General features: G+C 43.5%; 1 protein-coding gene across 2 annotated transcripts in view; it reads right to left on the bottom strand.

The window, feature by feature from the left end:
- The window catches only part of Syt14 (synaptotagmin 14), a 201,079-nt gene that overhangs the window by 42,189 nt on the left and 136,850 nt on the right, over window positions 1–22,040 (bottom strand). For both annotated transcript variants that reach the window (XM_008824807.3, XM_029559488.1), the window contains exons 5-6: window positions 8,858–9,129; window positions 3,403–3,852 (exon numbers count right to left, since the gene is read on the bottom strand). In XM_008824807.3, the coding sequence (XP_008823029.1) occupies window positions 3,403–3,852; window positions 8,858–9,129 (722 nt within the window). The remainder of the gene's footprint in view (window positions 1–3,402; window positions 3,853–8,857; window positions 9,130–22,040) is intronic.

Genomic DNA, 22,040 nt, shown 5'->3' with positions numbered 1-22,040 from the left:
TTGAAAAAGATGTATTTTTGCTCTGGAGTGTGTTACTGAATATGTTAAAGCTGTAGTGAAATGCTTCTTCTAATCATGTAGGTATTAAAAATTAGAAAAGATTAAAAAAATATAAATAATAAAATATAAAAAAACCAAATATATATAAATGTGAAAAAAATTTGAACTAATAATCACAGAATATTATTTTTATGAAAATGCGTACTATCGCCTAAAACATCGCCTGCCTTTTCCGTCTTTTTCTCCTTTTATAAACTATCACTTTAAAAGGCATTTACACAATGGAATATTACCCACTGTAAAGAAAAATGCAATCATGAAATTTGGAGGTTGATAAAGGAACTGGAAAGATTACACTCAGTGAGACGACTCAGGCCCAGAAAGACAAACACTGTATGTTTTCTCTTGTATGTGGATTCTAGCTTCAGATCTTTTTTGTATGTTTAGCTTGGAGCACAAGTGGAAGCCAGCAAATTAGAAAGTGGTCTTTGTGGGGAAGACTTCACGCTAAGGGAGGAGGGAGGAGCAGATTACGGGTAAAACAAAAGTAGAGAGGTGCAATACCAGGGTGGAAAGGGGCAGGGAGGGAGAAAACAGGGGTGGGGAGGGCTAACCCAAAGGAAGGTGTATGAAACCTTGTATGGAAGCCTACTATCTCACAACCCAATTAAAAAAAACTGGAGGGACAGAATAAATGTGACACCAAAGAAAAGGTAGGAACAGTGCAGATTAAGGGACTAGGTGGGAATGGCAGTGGGCGGACACAGAGTAGAGGGAGCAGTGGGCTAACCCAAATTAAGGATAGAAAACCCTAATGGAAATCTACTAGTTAACCTCAAAAAGTGACTTTAAAAAAGGAAAGAAGAGTTCAAATGGAATTACCCTGCATGGTGGACAATGACTCCCAGACTACATGGGCTAGTAAATGAAAATCACAGTGCAAGGCATGAGCTACCTCCCTATGAGCAACCGGTCAGGGAGGCCACAGAGGCCTCCAAATCAACACAGGCTACTGCCATTGCCCTAGGTTGCTCTCCATAACTATAACGGTAAGGTAAGACCTTACTGTTGAATACACCACACTTTGACAGCAGGAAAAGAGAATGAAGCTCAACCCCAGGAAACTTCCCGGCAGGTCAGTTTTCACAGTACCGGATGGCATGCAGGCTGCTGGGGAAGAAAACACAGCAATGGTCTTAGCCAGCAGTGGATTCTGCATGCTGCAGTATCGACTTGACAAGCAACCTGTACCTACTGGTGCATTAGTAGCATGACTCTTACGGGGTAACTAACTGCTTTCTGATTGGATTTGAGGCTTATTCCCAAAGAGGGAATTTCATGCCTGGTACTAGAATCCTGGTGAAAAATCCTATGGTTGGGGAGGTCATAGGCCCTAGGGCAGAACCTGTTTTTGTTACTTTGCTAAATGGTCGTGCTCTCTGTTTCTACCCATAGATGTGGGTTACTCTCAGCCTTGGTCAGAGAAACATCTCTTTGCAGTGGGCAGCAGTCAATGGAGAGATACACTACTGGTCAAAGGGCTGAGAATAAGAGACTGAGTGCTCAGCCCTAAACAGGATGTCTGTATCAACCCAGCATAGCCAAAGCTCAGGGAACATCGTGGGTGAGGAGGAAGAAAGAACGTAAGAGCCAGAAAATGGGAGAAGCGTTGTGACATGCTGTCCTCTGGACATGCCATGGCTGTTGCCTTCATGAACTCAGCAGCTGTGGTCACCACACAAGACCTGGTCACCCACACAAGACCTACACAAGATCAAGCCAGTCAACATTCCAGCATGGATGGGGTAGAGGAGCTCCAGCCCTACCCCTTACTCAGGAGCTACTGGCAGTTGGTAGTTGCTGGGGGAGGAAGAATTGCCATTTTTTGAAGATGTGGCCATTGGAAGGATCCCCATGTTCCAATAGATGGTCCCACATCCATGCACATATGGGCAACACTTGAATGGATTTACCAAGCTATTAAAGGAGAGATGAAGTTGGGAGGGAGACATGGGAAGAGGCGAAGAGCGGAATGGAGCTGTAACTATGTAAAAATATGTAAATATGATCCAATTTCATTGTATTTGTATATGAAACTCTCAAGAATAAAGCAAAAAATTTCAAGGCATATTTCCAAAATGGTTATTCTAAAATTTTTAAATAATGTGTTAATTCTACCAATAAAGACTCACTTCTTCTGAAACCCATAAAACATACTACACCTACCATCATCCCTTCATTTTACAGACCCTGAAAGGAGCCACTTTAAGTGGTCTGGCTGGTCTGTGAATGGGGGGTCTACAAGTTCAGATGCTGCCTGGCATGATGCAATGGGTTCTAAGTCAGGTCTTAGGTAATAATACTCAGAGTTTACAAACAGTCCTGAAACATTAGACCTCTATTTTAAGATTTAAGTCTATTCTAAAAATCTGCACGTTTACATTATAAAAATGTCTCTTGTTCAATATAACACAGGAAGGAATAAATATAAATGATACTTTACTCATCACAAGGCACAGATTTCTCTCATAACTGAAATAACTATGTGATATAATGTATCTCCCTGGTTTAAATAAACATTACAGACATTTCTCTCTTGTAACCTGCAATATCTTGTGGCAATTTTATTAAAAAATATGGAGCGAGGGGGGCTGGAGAGACGGCTCAGCAGATTAAGAGCACTGGCTGCTCTTGCAGAGGACCTAGGTTCAATTCCCAGAACCCACATGGTGGCTAACAACCATCCATAACTACAGTTCGAGGGGATCTGACACCCTCTTCTGACCTCATGGGCATTGCATGACACGGGTGCACTTTACATACATGCAGGCAATATACTCATACACAAAAAATAAAAATAAATATGTTTTATGTAGAGAGATGTGTGGTTACTCTGGAAAATAATTTAAAAATTGAGTCTTAAGCTTAATTGTTCTCCCAGAAAAACTTCAAAATCTTTGTTTAGAACAGTGAGGCCAACTTTTTGGACTTTTAATATAATTTCATGGTAGTTCTAGAAAGATGACCAGTTCTATCCTAGGCAGCAGCACACACTACAGGACAGGGTTTAGACGGCTCCTCAGGTGTTCTTAGTGTAGTCTAACCTGGAAGGGAAAGGGTTGGACAATGAGCCATCAGCCATTTAATGCCCAGTTAACAGGGAGCAAACACATGGGACCTGGGTGAGAGATTTGAAGTAGAAAACAAAATGCACAAAGCAAATCATGTGTCATCTTCAAGGGCACCTTTCACAGAAAAGAGGGCTTAGATAACTTTGTAAAGGTTTGAGTAGCACCCAGTGACACCTGAGGAAGCAGCTAGGTTGACTCCAGACCACTCTCCACTGTGCACACATGTGCCATGAACAGAGACTGTATCCAGGTCATCCGATGAGATACTCACAGAAGGAGTGTAAGAAGGTTCCAGTATCACAGGTAAAGACATTTTCCCTTGAAGATTCAGCTTTGTTAAATAGAAAATCTTCTCCCCCACAATCTTTTCTTTCTTCGTGCGACGTACACCATACAGCCTAAACCGAACTGCATAGTTTCCAATCATCTCAGATTCGACATGGTTAAATTTAAACGTTTCTGTGAAGACAGGGCATGGCCCTCTCTGGATGCTGGTTTTGGCTCTCTGTTTCTTTATAGGTAGAAGAACAAGGTGTACTTGCCATGAGTTACCACCTGTCCTGTTATATGTTGGGATGTCTGTGACAGCTGTCACTGTTACCAGAAGCTTCTGTTCTTGTGAGTCATAGTCAAAAGTCACATCCAGGGTGCCATATTTAGCTTCTGGCTCAGGATCAAAAGGTTTAGGAAGCTGTGAGGAGGACCCTTGAGCTGACATACCCTAGGAAAAGCAAATTGAAATGTTTTAGTCTTTAACTCTACTACTTAATCTAGCATGCAAATTAGTACCCATTTCTTTGAGAGTACAATATGGAAACAATTTCATTTGCTGGCATAAAAAAAGCATTATAACTAGCAGTCAGTCAACTACAGCCAAAGGTGTTCCTATAGGGCAGAGTAATATGTGGTAAGTCTAAAAAACCTTAACAGCAACATCTTTGGAGTGTAACAGTCACTATCACAGCTTTGAGAAAGTTGGATGTATGTTTATATAAATGAGAGTTGAAAATGGGCATTTTAATGTCAGTCTCTGCTCCTGAAGGAGGAGCCTGGAGGATGTAAGAAAGTTCAATGCTACAGAAAATGTGGATCCATCAGAGTTAGCTCTAAGATGCTCCCATCTAACAAAGGATGTAAACACACTAAGACTTAAAAATTGTTGGTGGGACAAATCACTGGAAATAGGAAACAAGAGTATAAATAAAAACGGCTCAAGACACTGCCAGCCAGATTCTGGTCTCCGTGTTACAGACCATATTTATTTCAATATTCAGCCGGAATTCAAAACAATGTATTTTTCTAACATCCTCTGACATGGTGAAATACTCATTTCACAAGTTGAAGGCTGACGCCACACATGCTGATTTGACACAGGCAGAAACAGGGCCCATTTTGCCAGAGACCATCTCAAATTCCCACCAGACTAAGAGACATCTGGGAGTTTTATCTAGTTACTGACCAGGCCTAAGTCAGGCTTCTAACCTTCCAGCTACATACTTTGACCCTTCAAGTGTTTAAACAAAATTTTAATGATTTTTACTTTCAATTCTGGACCACTGGTAGAACGTTCCAAAGCTTTCTAAACTTGGATTTAGTGTCATTGTAGCAGTGAAGAGTGTTGACCTGGGTCTCCCTTCTCCCATTAGTTCAAAGAACTCCCTGAGTTTCAGCCAGTGACACCACGCCCAGAGACAGCCCTGTACCCCAGAGCCTCTCTTAGATGGACCTATGGGTGCAGCTTTAATGGATGCATGGAGAGCTTCTGTGGAACCATCTAGAGCAAGCCTGTAACAGAGAGCCTGCCCTCCACTCTCTTTCCGCACAAGCTGTCACACAGGCAGTTGTGTGGGGTCAGCTTGGACCATGAGGATGAGGACAGTGTTGTAGACAATGGCATTCATAGGAGCTGGGCCTCGAACAAGACTGTCACACAAAGCCTTGCTTATGTAGAATGTTCTTGAGTGGAAGAGAAACTGCCTTTTGTGTTTTTTAGCCAATTTTGGTTGTGGGGTACAACACCCAATGCACCCATTTTGCACTTCTATGTGAAGCCATTTAGGTTGTGGGAGAGGGCTCTTCTTTCACAAGAAAACAACAAAAAGACAGGAGTCTTTGATCTGGTAAGTCTTACGCAGTTATCGCTATCGTACTTAGAAAATAGAAACAACTGTTCATATCATTTATTGAGTTCTTTAAAAATCATCTATTTCTTTTGTGTGTATGTTGCATATGTTTAGTATATGCATGGTATGTGGGTATGCATGCCAGTGTGCACAGGTTGCTGAAGCCAGGAAAGGATGCTGGTGTCCTGTCCCATCTCTCCCTGCTTTATCCCCTTGAGAGAAGAATCTCACTGAACCTGGAGCTTAATAGTTTTTGGTTAAACTGACTGGCCAGCAAACCCCAGCGATCCTCCTGTCTCTGGCCCTTAGCACTGGGGTTACAGGTATGTGTAGCCATGGCAGCTTTTACATGCGTGCTGAGAGCTAAATACAGTTCCTCATGCTTACATAGCAAGCACTCTAACCCAGCTCAGAATTTAGAGTAACCTGTTTAAATATGTACCATTTCATAATTGTTATGTTATTAATATCTTTGGTATTTCAATTTAATATTTTTAAAAATAGAACCACAGTTTCAAAGATTTTCAGGAAATCCAAAATTTACAAGGTCCTATACAGCAATTTCTGATTTTGTTTCCAACCCCTCCATTCTAACAACTCTTAGAAATCCCACGGAGAACCTTTGCATTCAAAACTACTCTGCACTCTTAACAAAGCTGTAGGAAAACACTTCTCCTTTCAGGGTGTCAGGGCCAAAGTTCTAGGGATCCGTTGGCTAAGAGGACAACACCTGATGGGCTTGTAGGAATTTTCCATTTGAACCGTGATACATAGTCAGGGATGTAAAATAAAGTTGGAAAAACATGAATTTTATACTAGCCTAGGCTATTGGAAGTCCACATCTAAACATTTAAGTAACACATACTTGATACATTATTTGAACATATTTGATAATGCTGCTGAAGACACAAAACAAGCCAAGTGGAAGACACTCCAAAGACAACACAGACAGTAAGTACCAGCTTCTGGGACTTAGAGCTGACCTCAGATATGAGTAAGGAAGCAGCTGGAGAGACAAAGGCAGAATTGCTAAGTTAACAACCAGCAAGATATGCAAAGATTCACAGACTACAAAGAAACTGTGATGGAGGGATGGGTGTCATCCCTCAAAGAGGAAGAAAGCCCACACTGTGCCACATTGCCTCTGGGCTGTACTTAGGAAATACAGTGAAAAATATGTTACTCGGGTTAACTGGCAAGTTTCAGGTGTATTTGCCCTTAAATCTCTCTCAAAAACTAGCGTGTACTGCCAGTGTGGGTACCCTAGGTCACATCTCAACTCTGGTCCTTAGCAGGTGGTAAAAAACTGCTGGTGAGCACAGTGAGGCAGATGTATGGGCATTCCTCGAGCTGTGCTCAGTGTGGGGCTTGCCACCTACCCCTTGTGACATCCTATGCCAAGTTGTGTTAAACTACATCATTTCATTCCTTTTCCTGTTTTATATCCAAAATAGATGAAAATACACACATGCACAGACACATTTACATGCACATGCACAGACATACACACATATACACATGCACATACGAGAGAGACAGAGACAGAGACAGAGACAGAGACAGACACTAAGGCATCTGGGTGTCATCTGAATATCTGACTTTGGTCATTGAAGCCTCTGGGACAGCTCACCTAGGGTGTGTTGAGAGGACACCACTGCAAACGGCAACAAAGTAATCCCTGAGCCAACACCCCAGGCCAAGAAGGTGTGACTTAAGGTCGATATTCAGAGCACCTTTTCTGCGCTCAGATGGGCCTGGGTTGGAATATGAGTTCCACTGATTTGGAGTCACTCGCTTCTCTCTGAGGTTTAACATTGGTCACCTCCTAAAGAAGTGACTATTACAGTGAAGTGAGCTGATTGGTAAACTTCATAGCACAGCCCCCAGCACAGCTGGTATCAGCTGCTGCCCTTGTTACTTTCTAACCCAGGTGTCACTGCTACCTCGGTGGTTTCCTATACAGTCTGCAAAACCACAAAGGGGCCTCAAATTTCTTCAAGGACACTGATGACACACTGATGTATTTAACCTAAAATATCATTTTATGTTGGGGACTCCTGCTGTTTTGGGTTGTAGTCTTTCCATGTCCGGATAGCTGCATGCCGGCTCGGCATGAATGGAAGGACTCCTCTTCTCAGCAGGGCGCCCCCTGCTCTCTTCCTGACTCATCTTTGAAGTAGCCGCCACAGATACATGGCCTCTGGCATAGGAACTGCCAGGTTTTCCTGTGTGATAATCAGGCAATGTCTAGCAGCCTGATGGAAGCCCACCACCACATGTAAATGGGGCATCCTAAAAGCACCTATCAACTAAGGCTTTTGCCACTGCCCCCACAATATAAATATCCTGGTTTCTCCTTAATAAATCAGAGTTGCACCAGAAGCTGTGTCTGAAGCTGTATCATTGAATCCTGCATCTCCCTGGAGAGGGTTGTCTCTTCGTAAACGACGACTCGCGGAGATTCTGCTTTCGCCTTCTGGCATCTCCCCACGTGATCCGGCGGCCGCGGATCTGGTACCTCGAGGGAGTGCCCTGTAGTTTGGAACAGAACCCGCCGGGGTAGCTGACAACGGTCCTCTAGAGCCGCCAGCCCCGGGTAGCTGCGGAGAGCCTCAGCAACGCAGAGAAACAGGGACCCTGGGGCGGAGAGCCTGGGACCCGAACAGCAGACGCGGTGCTCGACCGACCGCACCCCAGCAGCCGGGGAGACCGGCGCCACGCCCAGCAGCTGGCGCTCTGAGATCCCTGCGAGCCCATAATTTTAGTATTTCCCTCTAGGTCAGATACTATAGTAATAACATACTGAAAAAGTAACTAAAGTGTTTTTGACAATTATAGGAGGAGAAAAACCTCCAAACTGAGGAAATTCTGCACACACCTTAATCACACCATGTACTAGAAAGCCACCTTCATTCTTCAGTCAGAAGATAAAAAACCTCACGTTCTAACAGTGAACGTACACCAGTATGACTGAATGTTATCAGGAATGAAAGTTGTAGAAGCTTGCAATGCAAAACTTGGAAAGGAAAGTGAACCCTAAAATCAACACATGAGACTTCCGGGTCACCTTTATAGCCCACATCATTACAGAATGATTAGGACAAATTCTTCTGGAAAACAACAACGTTTTGAAACTACAACGAATTTGCTATCATATTTTTTTAACTCCAGAAAGTAACAAGCACAATCAACCAGCCACTCTAAGCTCCTATTACTGTGAAAGCTCATCAGTAAAGCTGACCGCTGTTCATCCCTTTCATAGCCTATGAAATGAAAAATGGCATAGGATTAATTCAAAAGGCTTGTGGAACACTGGGTAATCCTGTAACAATAAGAATTAGTCCAAAACAAATAAAAACATGAAACCCCAAACTCAACAGGAGCGAACAAGTTGGATGCCTCCAACAACAGCCATTCCCAGCTCAGCTCCCCATCTCTCTGATGGGGGAAGGTGTGGAATGTAAGCTTCCACAACCCCAATGACCTTGTCAGATGACAGACAAGGCTATGAGACAACAACAGAGTGAGACGTTGGTAAGACCTGCTCTTGTCAAGAGGAAAAGTACAGGACCGTCAGCCTCCACGCAAGGGGCTTCCGCTTACTTCAGGGCTCAGGACCGCAGTGCTGTCACTCGGGACGTCTTCTTCATACCCTTTGTTATGAAAGCTCTCTGCTTCATGGCCTGTGCTTCCTTCACTTGGGCACTTGTTGTAGGAGCACCGTGGGCTGTTGCTGCAGTGAGAGAGCTCACACTTTCCATCCCCAATTTCAGAGGGCGTGCACGAGAGGTGGGGAGAGCCACTGTCGTCCTGGTAGGGTGGTGGCTGCAGCTCATCCAGTGGGGGCGTCCTTCTCATTCTTTGAATGCAGTTTCCTGACAAGGACAAGAGTGTGGTCACTGTTTCCAGGCAGCCTTAGTTCACAGTAACTGTAACTAGCTTTTAAAAGTAGATGAACAGTTTAACATCATAACTATTAAATTTCCTAAGTGAATTTTTTCTTTCCTTAGTCCAGGCACAGAAAGAAACTCACCTGGTTCCCTACTCCTCTCTTCCCATCCAATAAGACAGGAAAAATAAAAGCCAAATATTGTTACTTACCATAAGAACAAATCTGATGCAAATCACTTGGTTATTTGGTCTTTTATCCCCAACAATGCCAACATATATGCATCCCATCTATTCCCTTTGGTGGCCTCTCTAGACAAAGCAGTAAAGCATGGCAGGAAAGCCCTAAGAACCTCATTTACTTACCGGGGTGAATTCTCATCAGCATCCAGCTCAGTATTTTCCCACATCTACCTGGTTCCAGCATCCTAAAATGAGTCACTCTATGAGCTACATTCAATTTCTGCTTGTCAACCTCAGAGCTGGGTCTAACTCCAATGCATAGCTAAGCCTGGCCCACAACACCACCACTAACACAGTTTTGTTGACTTTTAAATTATCCTTTTATTTTTTGCCACAATAATTTGTCTCAGTGATTGAGACTAAACAAATGTTTGAACATGGTTGGGGTGTAAGGGGGACACGTAAGGAAACACATTCAGTTTACAGTTTAAATATAGTTAAGGCTGTGTAAACAGACCCAGAATGCAATATCATTCAAGTTAAGACAATGCTCCCACAGAAGGGACTCTGGAGAAGATAGTTCACAATGTAATTGTTATGGGGGTCAGCTGAATACTCAATACAGCTCTTCCTTAAGTTTTACATAAAAACTAAAAACTCCATCTTAAAGATTTCAAAAAGCCTAGTTCAAATGAAAAATAATTCGTTTCAGCTTGGCGTGAATTTATGTACTTGAACAGAAGCCCTAATTTTGAATCAAATGTCTAACCTGCTATGTCTAGTATACAAACTTTGAGAAAGTTAGTGAAATCATGCTGCTGAAGGTCAGCTAGAGAGGATGTAGTAACCATGTTGCATGTGGCAGCCAACAGACGAGACCCTTGGCATTAACCAGCCATTTGGGGTAGTCCATGTGAAGGGGACCCAAATTCCATGGCTGCACGAAGGTGCACCCCCATCCTCTCCCAAGGAGGGCTCCGGTTACACCTGGCAATGAAGTTTAAACAGAAGGTTTCCGCCTGAAGGAGTGCTTTGGTTTTCCTGATAAAAGCAAGAACACACAACTGGCTTTTCCTTCTCCTTCCTCCTGCTCAAGGTGAAACAGTCACATTGTGGCTAAGAACTGACAATTGTGTCAATGAACGGATGCAGAAGGAAGGTGGAGACAAACAGGAGAATCTGGGTACCAGAAACTTCACCTTGAACTTTGATGGCTAGAAAGACAAATTAGAAACAAAAACAAACATGACTGTTGCATTTTCCATTGTTTGCAAATACAGCTGCTATGGATACAGTTTATAAATCACTGAACACCACAGAGGAAGCCTCCAGAGATGGAACTTCATTAGCCAATGATCTAAAGTAGATAACACCCAAGTATGAAGTGGCATCCCCAATGCAGTGGCTCTGAAGCATGAGGCTTTTCAACTTTACCATTGATGAGGCAGGAAGTGATCCTTTCTAGAGGTCTCTGCACACTGTGCATGGATCCCCAGAACAGAGGCGAGTCACAGTCTACCAAACTCCCCACTGGTAGAAGAAATGGATCTCTTAACTGGCTTAATCAGAAGCCATTAAAAACGGAGGTAAGGACAGTGAGTGTCATTTATCATTTCCATGTGGAAAAAGAAGAGATGTTTGAGCAAGGCAGGGTGCAGGAAAGAGGAAGACAGGGAGGTACTGGCTGGAAAGCAAGCAATGTTCCTTATCCCTGCATTTGGCAGCTGATCTCAGTTTTCAGTTTGACTGGAGTGTCTCTCTCTCTCTCTCTCTCTCTCTCTCTCTCTCTCTCTCTCTCTCTCTCTCTCTCTCTCCCCCTCCCCCTCCCTCTCCCCCCCCCGTTGTATGAGCCCCTAATCACAGATCAAAAAGCTTCCCTCTGCAATGCCTTTTGTGAGCTTCTTAAGACAGATCTATGTCCCTGACTGCCCCCAACTTATAGCGCTCTCTCTCTCTCTCTCTCTCTCTCTCTCTCTCTCTCTCTCTCTCTCCCTCTCCCCCTCCCTCCCTCCCTCCCTCCGTCCCTCCCTCCCTCAATAGCTGTTCTGTATAACAATCCTCCTCTTCTCAATGTCCTCTTACGGTATCCAGCAGGTCTTAACTCCTGAAGTTTGTGACTCACTGACAACCAATGAGTGCACTCTGGCAGCTGAGCTTGTCACTAGGCTCTTGTTCAGAGGTACCTAACTTGCTCCAGAGATCAAGCACACAAAAAAGGCCATGATATCCAAAGATATGAAGGTCCCCCCACACTGTCCTATAGAGTTCAGAAAAACAATCCTACAGCTATGATTGGGATACACAACTTATTTTGGCCACATCATATCTCAAGGTTCTAAAAGTAATGACACCTTTACCCTAAGTGTTCCACATCTGAGAGTGAACGGTGAGAAAGTGTGTGTGGAACTAAATTGCTGCCTTTTGTGTGTGTGTGGGGGCACCTGCATACACATGTGTGCAGGTGCATGTGACCATGTGCACCCATGTGGAAGCCAGAGGAGGACAGGAGGTGTCTTCCTCAACTGCGCTCCGCCTCATTTATTGAGTCGGGTTTCTCATCAAACCTGAAGCTCACTGTTTTGGCTAGACTAGCTGGCCAGGGGCTCCCACGGTCCACCTGTCTTGACACCCAGAGCTGGGGTTACAGGTACATGCAGTCGTGCCTGGCATCTAGATGGATGCTGGGAAATTGAATTTAGGTCCCCTTACTTTCATAGCAAGCACTCTTGCCCACTAAGCCATCTCCCCAGCTCCTGAAGTCTCCTTTTAAAAACTTTTACAATAATCTCTTTATTCTAGCTGACAACTACTTCATGCTGTGTATAGTATAAATATTAAAATTGGCCTAAATTTGACACTGGAAATAATTTCAAGATACCTGTTTTTTAAAGTAGCAATCACCTATTATTAAATTACATAGTAAACATCAACATTAAGAAATTTCTAGAGGCCACTGAGATGGCTCAGCAGGTAAAGTGCTTGCAACCAATTCTGAAGATCTGAGTTCAATCCCTGGAATCGGTGGTAGAAAGAGGAATTTCTAGTGGGATCATCAAACATCAAAGCAATGATGCCTTCCCTTGCTTCAGTTCTTGCTTGACTGCCTAATTTCACGCCCTTAACATACCTTTACTTTATGGAAATGCTATACCCATAAAAATATTTATCGCCGGGCGTGGTGGCGCACGCCTTTAATCCCAGCACTTGGGAGGTAGAGGCAGGCGGATCTCTGTGAGTTCAAGGCCAGCCTGGTCTACATAGTGAGTTCCAGGACATCTGGGGCTACAGGGAGACCCTGACTCAAAAAGACCAAATATATATATTATCATGGATATATGTTAAGTATTTTAACTTACCAACAGCATGTTCACAGTGCCTACAAAACAAAGTATTTTCTTACTCTAGAAAAACTAATATGTATGCATGCATACACAGAATGTAGTCTATAGCTCCTAACCTCATAGTTCAGATACCAGTGAGAACCATAGCTCTAAAAAAGGGTAGATAGTCAACAACTACAGAATTCACTTTTAAGTACCTGTGGAAATTTGTAAAAGTTGATTATCAGCTGGTAATAAATTAAGGCTCAACATGTACTTCAAGAAGCTAAACCAAGACAAAACCAGTAAATTAAAGCCAAAATAGGAAGGATAAAATAATAAAATGCAGAAAAATAAAAATAAATTTAAAACACATATAAAATTACTACCAGAGCAAATCGGTCAGAGAGAAAAAGAGAGATGATGTCATTATTAATGTCAGAAATGAACAAGAAGACAGGATCTCAGCTCCTATAGACATTCAAAAGACAGTGAGTCTTCCCCCTGAAAACCTTGGCCCTGAGGCTGAACTAGGGGTTGGAAAGCTTCAGGACCTCAAGAAGTATGGGAGAGCCCGAGCAGATGAGGAAGAGAGCCATCTGTGCAAGTTCAGTGTGCTGTTCTGGGGCTCAGGCAATGCAAGAAGAGTATCCCTGTCCATATGGGAGCAGGGCAGCGTGGCACAGTGTCAGGGTTCAGGGAAGGGAAAGGGGCTTTCATCTCAGGGAAGAGGGCAACAGGGGTGGCCCTCCACAGCATGTTGGGGCCAAAGCAGGGTGAGAAGGACCCCCTGGAGGAAGTCAAAGCTTCAGCAGGTAAGGGGGGATCGTACACAGTGGCAGACATGTCTAGACAAGTGAAGGACTGTGTCTAGGTCGTTGGCACAGGAGCAGATGACAAGGGGAGTCAGAGCCTGACAAGAGCCTTGGAGTAGGTGACTGTGAAGGTTGTAAAAACCCAGTAATAATAGGCAAGTCCACGCAGAGAGCACCTGACCAGGAGAACATGGGCAGGGCGAGGTGGCTCAACACTGTAAGCAACTACAGGGAGGGTGCCCTGGAGGTGGTGCAGGAAGGGCAGCTGGGCCTGGACAGGGAGAGCCTTGACTATAGTGCTGAACTACAGCAAGATGTCAGCCTCCATAGGATGCGGTGAGGGGAGCTTCAACCAGAGTCCACGCTGAGGGCCACACGGGCATCTACAAGTAGGAAAGGCTGCATGGTTGGTCAGAACCCAAACATATGCGTGCAGCCAGAGGAGTCTAAGTGCAGACTGCTGATAAAATGGCAGACACTGCAAGGCTGATGTAGGCAGATTTCTCACCGTAAGAGAAAGGAGTCAGGAATACGGAAGGGAAAAGGTAGACCACCTCTGAGAAATTGGAGCAGAACTGAAGCTAGAACACACAGGTCCTATGTGAACACGGTGCAGATGTAAGCATGTGTGTGCTTACGCTTGCATATACAACCACGTGTAAACATTCTTCTAGCTTTGTTCACTTAGGTGTGAGAATGCCACCAAGTCAGCAGCAGTGAGCCCAGTGCCAAGTCTTAGTTTCTGTGTCTACTGACAATTACAAAGAACCAGGACTCCTTAAAGAAATGGGCGATTTTGAGACAGGCTGAGAAAAGTACAAGATGAGCTTAAGAAAGCTAGACATATGGAAGAGCGAACACGTTCAAAGACAGCACATCGAAAGGACAAATATGGCAGCAGGAAGGTCCCAGCAGCCAGGTTGCAGCAGCAATGGGATTTCACGGTAAATTACTACAGCAGTGGTTGGTACATTGCTGAAGGAAAGAGGAAACCACCGAGTCCACACAGAGAGAAACAAGTGAGCAATTGTTGAGAAAGAAGATATGTTCATGGCTACAGAGTATGTGGTGAAGGTGGTAACTAATACAAAGGGAACATTTATCAGGGGAAGGTTGGGAACTACCTGATAAAATATGAGAAACATACCTCAGAAAACAGAACTCCTCTACAAAACGGGAAGGTTGGGAACTACCTGATAAAATATGAGAAACATACCTCAGAAAACAGAACTCCTCTACAAAACGGGAAGGTTGGGAACTACCTGATAAAATATGAGAAACATACCTCAGAAAACAGAACTCCTCTACAAAACCACCCAGTAGTCAAAACGGGCCCAAAAGGGAGACAGGTAAATTATACAATCTAATACCTACTACAAAATAAAATGAGCCCATGTTTTAAAACCTCCCCAGATAAACTACAGGCCCAAATGGCTTCTCTGGTGCATTGCCATTGAAGGAAGACAAAATTCTACCAATCCTACACAAAATATTTCAGGTAATATTAAAAGACATTATTTTCTGCAAAGAAAATAAATAAAGTAGAAGAGCCAAAAAAAGATAGAGACCATTTTCTAAATTATTTCATAAGGCCTGTACAACCTTAACACTGGGACTTTAAAAAATATCTTTCAAGAAAAAACAGTATTAGCTAATCCATCTTGTCAATATATATGTAAAAACTATCGAAATACTTGCAAGTGAAACCCAGAGTTACAGGACCAGCACCCGTATCAAACCAACATGGATTTATATTGGGAACGCAATGTTGTTCTGGATGGATTTAACATTCAAAATTTAATCACTCCAATTTAGTGCGCTGACAGAACAAAGGCCAAAGGTAATGCGCTAACTGTACTTTTAAAGCATTTGGTGAAATCCATTACCCATTTGCGACAAAGTATCTGAGCAAACTAAGAAGGAAATTTCCTTAATCTCCTCAAGGTGTCTATGACAGTCCTATAGCGACGTCACATGTAATGGCGAAACGTTGAACGTTTCGCCTCTGCGATCGGGAATGAGACAAGGATGCCTGCTATCACCACTTCTACTCAACAATGTCCTGGGGTCTTAGGCAATAGGCAGGATAAAAAAGATAGAAAATGACTGGAAAGAAAGAAACAAAACTGTCATTACTCTCAGGTGACTACTGTTACATAAAGAACAAAAAAATTAAAGATAGTTTATTATAATAAGCAAATTCAATATCTCAGTTAAGAAAGCAATTGAATTTCCACACACATGCAAAGGACAATTGAAACATAAATTTTAAAAGCAATCTCACCTTAAATAGCATCAGATAACATCAAATGTCTAAGAACAAACCTAAGAAACCCACTTGGTATTACTTTCCCAATTCTTGAGTTTATAATTAGGATGTGTTCTTTTGGCAACGGGTGGACTTCAAACATGAGACTTCTCAGCAGTGGCTACGTTTTAGGGTGGGATAATCAGAAACAGGCATCCCGAAAGAAAGACTTGAGAATCTCATGTATTAGCAAAGCTTTCTCTAGTTTGATCACTGCAAAAAACTAATTGGGTGGGGGGACCATGGCAGATTATCCCAAACTTAATTAGAAATGACTTCGCTGCAGCTGCCACTCTAGATGAAGGCTCCTCGTTGAGCACATGAAGACAGCCCTGACAGCTGACGTGCAGCATTAGTCAGCAAGGGCTCCTTCCTTTGCAACAATGCAGGGACCAAAACGACCCACTGTCCTGCCTCAGGGAAGGAGCATTCTCCCTATGCATAAACACCACACACTTATCTCTGTAGATGACAGCACAGAATTAGACAAGAGAAGAGATGAGGGATCAAGTGCCTTGAGTAAAATGTCCACGTTATGGCAGAAATGAACACCAAACCTTACCCATAGTTCACAGGGGCTCAGAGATGTGATGAAACATTCCTCCTAAAGTCAAAGAAGATGTACTAAGCTCTGTCTGACTCCCTTTAGAGGCCAACCAACTCTCCTATCACCCTTACACTTTGAAAGCACTGCACTGTACATTTCAATATACACCTCTGACACATTTATAAGGCAACCCCGAAAGATACTAACTTTAAACAATGCTCAGAACAGGGTTGGTCTGTCCAGATGACAAGGGAGAGTGGAAGGACTCTATATTTGACCTCTGGGACCTAGCCAGACAGTAGGTCGTGGGAAAAGAGAGTATTACAGGAAAACTCTGATGGCATACTGTAGTAAAGACATACAGGTTTTAAAACATTAACTGTTACTTTTTTCACCTTTGAATGCATTTCATTGTAAAACAGAACTTGGATTATTTTTTATACCATGTCTTAAAACCCTAATTCCTTGTTTGGTTTATTTTCCCAATGGTCTGAAATAATCCCTGACTCAGACAATCTTCCTTACATAGCTGATGTTTTTGTTTTTTCTGTTAGTTCAATGTTATGCTTTGAATGGAAAAAAAAAAAATCAGTTCATTGCCTCAAACGACCATCCTTACCTTCAGCAAGAACAGCAGAAAGTGTTTCTTTTACCGAGAAAGAGCTCATGATCTACTATTAGTATCAGACAGAGACCGACTGGAAGATTGAGGGACACCAGGTGGCAAGGTAATCTAATGTGTCCAACACAAAGCAGATGGCGTATGTTCACTCAGGAATAAAGCTGACGATGTTGGCTGATTCTGTCATTAAGGGGAGGCACAGGTGGGTGTTGGAGTGACACCTTTTTCACTTGGTCAACTTGCAGTGAGAACTTCAGCAGGAATACACTATGACGAGTCAACCGAGGCTAAGAAAACAGACCACATGCCTAGTGATACATCAGTGCTGGCCTGACAGGTAACAGCAATCAGATCTCAGTGAAAAGACTGTACCCACTCATTTGGTTTTCAACTTCACCCAGAACAAGAGTGGTCCTCTTTTCCTGGGTAGCTGGCAGGAAACAGGAGTGAGGTGTAGGACTGAAGGACTGGTGCCTCCTGGAATAGCTTTAACACGTGAAAATATCCACACGCCCAACAGCTCACAGCACAAGCATGAACCAAATAAGAAGACTTCTGAAATCTGACCCAAATACTGCGGCTTAGGTGGAAAAGGTTCTAAATTGCGTATCACCTGCACTCCCTCTCGTTCTCTGCTTGGGTATTTAGTGGGTAACTGTTGTCAAACTGAAAATCTTAACATTAATGTTAAGTTTTCTATTGAGTTCAGAGATAGCCTCTAAGGATTTCAGCAACAGTTCAACACCAGCTCTTTCCCATTCTAATCCCTAATCTTAACCATATCACTCCTTAATCAAAGGCATTCAGGGGAGGGTCACTGTGGCATACTTGTCAGGGTCTAATTCAAACTCCCTGCAAGCTATACAGCACTGTGATTACAGTATTTAGTATGTTGATTGTATATTGTTCTATGAAGCATTTTGAAATAGTGTCTTGTGGTCAAGAGCTGGTTAATATAGCTAGCTAGTTCAGATGCTCATGAGGCTAAGGCCACATATTCATTTCATTCTGTGCCATACTGAAAAACGCGTCCTTAAATTATCTATATGCCTAGAAGAAACCTTAGTCTTGACAGGTTCTAGGGGCAAAACCCATTTGCTTGATTCTACATTACAGTTCTGCAGAGCTAGCGACAGCTGTCAAGTGTTTCTGTAACACACCTAAGACCAAATCCTGAGTGCTTTTAGTGCCCAGCCAAGCCTCAGTATCAAGTCCCACTCCAGCTCTGTCTCAGCTCCTCAGGGTACCTCAACCCTCAGCCCAGTCATGATGTAACTCCCAAGAGTTCCTGGACAGCATGCTGCTAGCTCATGTTTTCCATAGCTGCTCCTCCCTCATCCAAACGCGCTTCACCTCCCCCGCCCCTTTCCACAGGTAATTTCACATACTGTCCTTCAAGAATCATCTTGGATATTATTCTGAAAATTCCAAAGACTCATTCACCCCAATTCACACCATTGGCTGAGCACTCTCTCCTAGACACACTGTAGAGCCCCACTTCACTGATCACCTGCACACACTGTCCAGGTACAGTGCACTGTAAGCTCAGGTGTAAGCTCTGTGGCACACCGCCTGGCACACAGCTGAGAAGGAAAGCGCTAAAGCACTTGGCTAACAGGAGACAAGATGGCGATGGCAAGGTCATTTCTTACATGAACGCAGGGCAGGGACGTTTTTGGGCCACAGATCATGAACTCCTACTGGATTTGTTTGTTTCAAAATTAAGAAACAGAAGCAGTGGGAAAAGGGGAGGGGAACCAGGGAGGATAATGGAAAGGAAGAGTTTTTAAAAAAGAAATACAAAGTGTTAGAACTTTTCTACGTATAAAATGTTGGAATAATACCCTGATGTGATGAAAAGAATTGTGTGTGGAATCTCAGTTCTCACTACGCACCCCTATGTGACTAAGGCTTTGAGCATCTTCTCTGTGCTTACTGGCCATTCATAAATCTTCTCTGTCCAAATCCTGTACATTTTAAAGACAAACTTCTCATTTCTTCTCACTGATTATTAACAAGATACAGATGGTCTTTATGAAAACCTTACAGAGTAGGCTACTAAGGAGTCTGGGGTAGGCTGAAATCATAGGGGCCCTCCTGCCTCAGCCTCCCAAACAACTTCCTTTTAAAAGGCTTGTCAAGATCCACTGAACTGATCATGAGCAAATGCAACTGAACACCGCCACACCAAAGAGACGTGCACATTCACACCTCATTGATATTGCACACAGCATTTGTTAGAATTATACTTTCGTTTCTACTGTCCAAATCTCTAGTCCTGACATAAAACCTTTCCTGTCTGTTAACAATCCCTGTCATGAGGCTGGAGAGATGGCTCAACAGTTAAGAGCACTGGCTGCTTTTGCAGAGGACCCGGGTTTGATTCCCAGCACCCACATGGCAGCTACCAACCATCTGTAACTCCAGTTCCAGGGGATCCGACACACTCCTCTGTCCTCCCCAAGCACTGCACAACACAGGTGCACTTACACACATTCACACACGTAAAATAAAAATAATTTTTTAAAACTTATTGAGAATTTCAGACATGTATATAATAAGGTCTTTGATCAAAGCCACACCCACTTGCTCCCCTCCAACACCTCCCATATCTCCCCATTGCTTTTTCCTGACAAGTTCATGTACTTTCTTTCTTTTCCTTCCTTCCTTCCTTCCTTCCTTCCTTCCTTCCTTCCGTCGTTCCTTCCTTCTGTCCTTCCTTCCTTCCTCCTTACTTCTGTCCTTCCTTTCTTCCTCCTTCCTTCCTTCCTCCCACCCTCCTTCCTTCCTTACGTCCTTCCTTCCTTCCTTTTATCCTTCCTTCCTTCCTTCCTTCCTTCCTTCCTTCCTTCCTTCCTTTTATCCTTCCTTCCTTCCTTCCTTCCTCCTTCCTTCTGTCCGTCCTCCCTCCCTCCATCCTCCCTTCCTTCCTCCTTCCGTCATTCCTTCCTTCCTCCTTCCTTCCTTCCTTTTATCCTTCCTTCCTTCCTTCCTTCTTTTCTTAATGGGGCTTTTGGCTACTCTAACATTCTCCGCTCTGAAGCGGTAACCTTAAAATCTTTTAAGGATTAGATAAAAGCTCCCAGATACTTTCAACATTTTTGGTCTTTGGAACAGAGTATGTTGCTAAGAGGCCCAAGGACATTTTGACTTTTAGCCAAGAAAATGGCTACTTTTCTTTGGAGTCTTTTTACCCTAACTGCCTAGCTAATTCCTACCTCCTATTCTTAGCACTCTATCCTCTGAAGAAGTTACCCAAATTATCAATAGTGAATCAGGACACACACTGCTCTGGCTTCTTCCATGCTGAACAGGGACGCAGGGTGAGGCAATTGGGGTACCCCTTCAGTGGGTCTATCTAAAAGACTCTCAAATTGCATAACTCTTATCTGTAGGGAGAAAAGAAGGTCCTTGAGTGGTGATTAGGGGATGTGAAGGAGAAGTAAAGACAAGAGCAGTTAGCATTACAAGTTCTAGACAGGGAACCAGGAAAAAGTCAGAACAGGGCAAATTTCAAATGTTCATATCAGAGTCCATTGGGATTTCTTGATGAGAGCTTCCAAAAGCATCCCTCTATTGGGTTCCTCCTCATTTTTCTTTCGTCTGCCAAGGCTGGACTCAAGAGTGATGGACTCGGGATTTGTTTTCAAGCATTCTGACAGCTGTTGGAGTGGCTAGAATCAGTGTCAGTTCCCTCTCAAAGCCTTCACCATGTGGGGCCAGGATCCAGGCACTCTCGGGTGGGTCCCATAAGTTCTCAGCCCCTATGCCAGAGGGAGACCAGAACAGGTACCATAAATTTAAAAAAAAAAAAATTTTTTTTGTCTTTTTGAAGCAGGGTCTCCCTGTGGCCATAGCTGTCCTGGAACTCAGTATTTAGACCAGGCTGGCCTTGAACTCACAGAGATCCACCTGCCTCTGCCTCCCAAGGGCTGGGACTACAGGCGTGCGCCACCACGCCCGGCTAAATATTTTTAAATACAACCTGTTACTGATCTGTGTGGTGGCAGTATGTCAACAGACCGCCAGAGTGCTTGTTTTAGGCCTCCCTCTGGCATAGGGGCTGAGAACACAGGGGACTGCCTGAGAACACCCAGATCCTGCCTCCACTTGGTGTTGAGCTTCCCCTAATTGCACTGTACCCAACCTCCTACCTGGGATTGCTTGTGGCCCCTTCCAAGGCCCTGGAAAAGACCTGGCTTTGGTAGGATAAGGCTGAGATCTTAGCAGAGAGCCTAAGAGGATGGGTTCTGACCTCCATCTCTATAGCGGCTGTGATCTCAGCAGACCACCAGAGTGCCTGTTTTCCACCTCCCTCTGGCTAAGAACTCAGCAGAGCTAATGAGAATTCCAAACTCAGCACCCCCCCCACCTTAGGGAACTTCCCAAATTTTGCTCTGAGTTCCTGCTAGTAGGGATCCAAACATTAGAATGAGTGTACCTGACTGGAACCTGACTTGGGCTTCTGTGGGTGCTCCTGAGTAGCTGATCTGAAACCATCAGCTCCCTCCAAAATAAAAGCTGAGAGAACATGAAACCTGAACCAACCAGCTTTACATGAACAATAAAAAAAGGACCAAGGCACACCAATAACACAAACAGAAGCACACTTGAACTTAATTCTCATATGAGAATCACAAACAACAAAACAAATTCACATGCCAAAAATCACAGCGAAAGAATAAAATGGAAAGTCAAAGCACTATGTCCCCACCGAACTCCACCAGTCCTGTAGAAGAGTTCTACAAGGAGAACCCCCTAGGGATAACCCTGGACAGAGAATTTAAAAGAATAATCATAAACATGATCAGGGAATTCAACAAATTTAAAGAACACATGAACAAACAAATCAAAGAACTGAAAGAAGATAGGGATAAACTTCTGAATGAATTTATAAAAGAGAAAGGAAGTGCAAAACTCAATAAGCCAACTTGAAACAACAGGGGAAAGCCTCACCACTGGAATGAATGAAATGGAAAACAGAATATCAACACTGGAGGATAAAGTTGAACAATTGGACCACTCAAGCAAAGATGATGGAAAATAAAAAAAAAAACACACAGGAATAGAGTATGCAAGAGATGTGGGACACCATGAAAAGAC

Source organism: Nannospalax galili, unplaced genomic scaffold, assembly GCF_000622305.1.
Source record: "Nannospalax galili isolate Female #2095 unplaced genomic scaffold, S.galili_v1.0 scaffold648, whole genome shotgun sequence".
In the NCBI taxonomy this organism is placed as follows: domain Eukaryota; kingdom Metazoa; phylum Chordata; class Mammalia; order Rodentia; family Spalacidae; genus Nannospalax; species Nannospalax galili.
The sequence above is the reverse complement of the archived record's forward strand: the minus strand, read 5'-3'. Positions and strand labels throughout refer to the sequence as shown.